Source organism: Wyeomyia smithii, chromosome 3 (genome assembly GCF_029784165.1).
Source record: "Wyeomyia smithii strain HCP4-BCI-WySm-NY-G18 chromosome 3, ASM2978416v1, whole genome shotgun sequence".
NCBI classification, from domain to species: Eukaryota; Metazoa; Arthropoda; class Insecta; order Diptera; family Culicidae; genus Wyeomyia; species Wyeomyia smithii.
The window spans coordinates 264958860-264961163 of record NC_073696.1 but is presented as its reverse complement, the minus strand read 5'-3'; the positions used below and the strand labels follow the sequence as shown (position 1 = coordinate 264961163).

The 2304-nt window shown below is 40.9% G+C and overlaps 1 protein-coding gene across 1 annotated transcript; it reads left to right on the top strand.

Moving 5' to 3' along the window:
- The first annotated feature begins 516 nt into the window (after nt 1–516).
- LOC129729542 (G kinase-anchoring protein 1-like) lies at nt 517–1762 on the top strand. The gene is made up of 2 exons (XM_055688178.1): nt 517–796; nt 854–1762. The coding sequence occupies exons 1-2, from the start codon at nt 626–628 to the stop codon at nt 1625–1627; spliced, it is 945 nt and encodes a 314-aa protein (XP_055544153.1). The 5' UTR covers nt 517–625; the 3' UTR covers nt 1628–1762.
- The last annotated feature ends 542 nt before the right edge of the window (nt 1763–2304 follow it).

Genomic DNA, 2304 nt, shown 5'->3' with positions numbered 1-2304 from the left:
GGCTTTGAAATCCGTTTCTTCGCCCAACGTAGAATATTTGCGGCTGATTGTATTTATATTGTATTTGCGTTGACGACAACCAACTTTTGCCCTTTTATTACTTCTGTTCGACTTTTGCTGGGCGTCCGGTATTGACTTAGCGAGAAATTGCCTTTCTCATTTCTTCTGGACATCTAACATTTGGCTAAGCGGGAAAGCTTTGGAACAAAAATACCTGATTCGATTGCTTTCATAGGAAAAAAACACGCTTATAGACCTGAGTTTTCTTTCAAGAATTTTACCCAACCTATTTACGGTTTCAGGCGAAGTTTAGGGTTGGATGCCAAGCCCAGTTACCCCAAATCAGAGCACTTGTAGGCACACGAACAAAATACAGAAAAATACAGATTTTTTTTACGGGTGCATACAGATTTTTCAAAATAAAAACTGGCAGCTCTGCGTTTTATACCAGTCGCATTCGAAAGGTCGACCGACTCGAGCAAAGATAAACCATTTAAACAACAAAGAAACGTCAAAATCTGTTTACAGTTTCGAAAATTCCAAGTCCAATGAATTAGTTTGCATCGCAATTCTTGTACAATTTAATTTTTACTTTGAATACGAAGTGCTCTACTGGCTGGTTGCAATGGTAACGATAGTACCATCACGATTCGCCGGTCTACGAATTGAGGATGATGAAGAAGACCAGCCGAAACCAAAACAAAAAGCTGCCGTAAATCAGAAATCTATCGCCGCCTCAGGCAGCAGCGGCAACAAACAGTCCAGTATTCACCATAATCAGAAAAAGCCCAAACCGGTAAAAGATATTTGTAGTGAAATTACCTTTAAAATGTTATATTGTTTGATTTTACAGAAAAAGCCTAAGAAGTCTTCCAACGAGGGTGCACAAAAAGAGCAATGGTCGAAATGGCAGGAAAAAGACACCGAAATCGTTGAAAGTCATTACGAGAAAGATTTGGAACAGGCGTTGCTGTTATCCAAGCTCGAATTCGAAGCAAATAAGACTAAATCTTTCAAAGCGGAACGAGAAGCCAAGCAATCCGCAAAACCGAAAAAGTCGCGTCCACTATCGTTGCAACAGTTTCAGTCGAAAATCGACAAAGATTCAATTGAAAAAGAGGCAGAAAACAGGCGAAAAGCCGACGAGATCGAGTACAACAAGAAAGTTCCTTTCTTCGATCAAATTGACCGAGAGACGAAACAAATTATTCAAAAGGAGCAGTACAAATCTTTGGTTTCCAACCGCGAGTACAAATTCGTTGCGGACGAGAATAAGAAACCGGAGGAATCATCTACGCCGGTAAGTGGCGAGTTGGATGAGCTCAAAGCCGAAAATGCTACCCTGCGGGCGCAGCTGGAATTGGCTAGAACAAGACTGAAGAAGGTTTGCACGATGCTCAGGACGGGGGAGATGAAGGATAAAACCGAACTACTGGTCGAGATTGAGAAGCTCAAGAAGACACAGGAAGACATGTCCGGCGAGATGGCTGCTTTGTATGTGCAGCTGGAGCAGGAAAAGTCTAAAACCGGCAGTTCAAGTCACGAGCGTGGTAAGGAGCGAGCAAGTGGCAGGAAGTCCGTTCGGTTCGATGCGTCCACGGAGATTCATAACGGGAGAAATGAGTAGTGTGCAAATAGTTTCGTTTCAGTTATTACTTCTAATGTTTCTATAAATTAAACGATCTCATGAAGTGTCCATGATGTTTTGTGAACAATTAAATATAGTCAAGCGGTGCAAATAAAAAAAATGGTTGACGCAGAATATTTGCGCTTTATATGAATATACTCCTTCATAAAATTTTGTGAATTGTTCATATACAAAAATCATAAGAGTTGAAGATTCATCTAAAGAGAGCATCTGGTTGAAATTGTTTTCCAAAACATTTTAAAATTTGGTCAGTATAAAGAACCCATCAACCAGCCGAACGCGTGAAACTTCATCAGTCATTTCTAATTGATTTAAATTGGTCACTGGATCCCTGTCCATAGGATGGTACGTTAAGATTAATTGAGTAAAATCATCCCCTCCTGTCCAAGTAGCAGGGAAAGCATTTGTGGTGCAATTTCCCTCATCCCACTTTGACGAAGCAAGCCATTTTTGCTTTCACGGCAACTAGCGTGGGGAAAGCGTATAGCAAGCGCGTTTTTTGTTTTTCACAGTTCACTAGATGGCGATGGAAAGCGTTCTGCATCATTCCCTGGTATTGGTTGCAGTGAAGGGCAGTTTTTCTGTTCGACGATAAATTTATTGGCAAGCGGTTAAAAGAAAAATCAACAAATTCGCTGGTCATGCTTCATAAACGC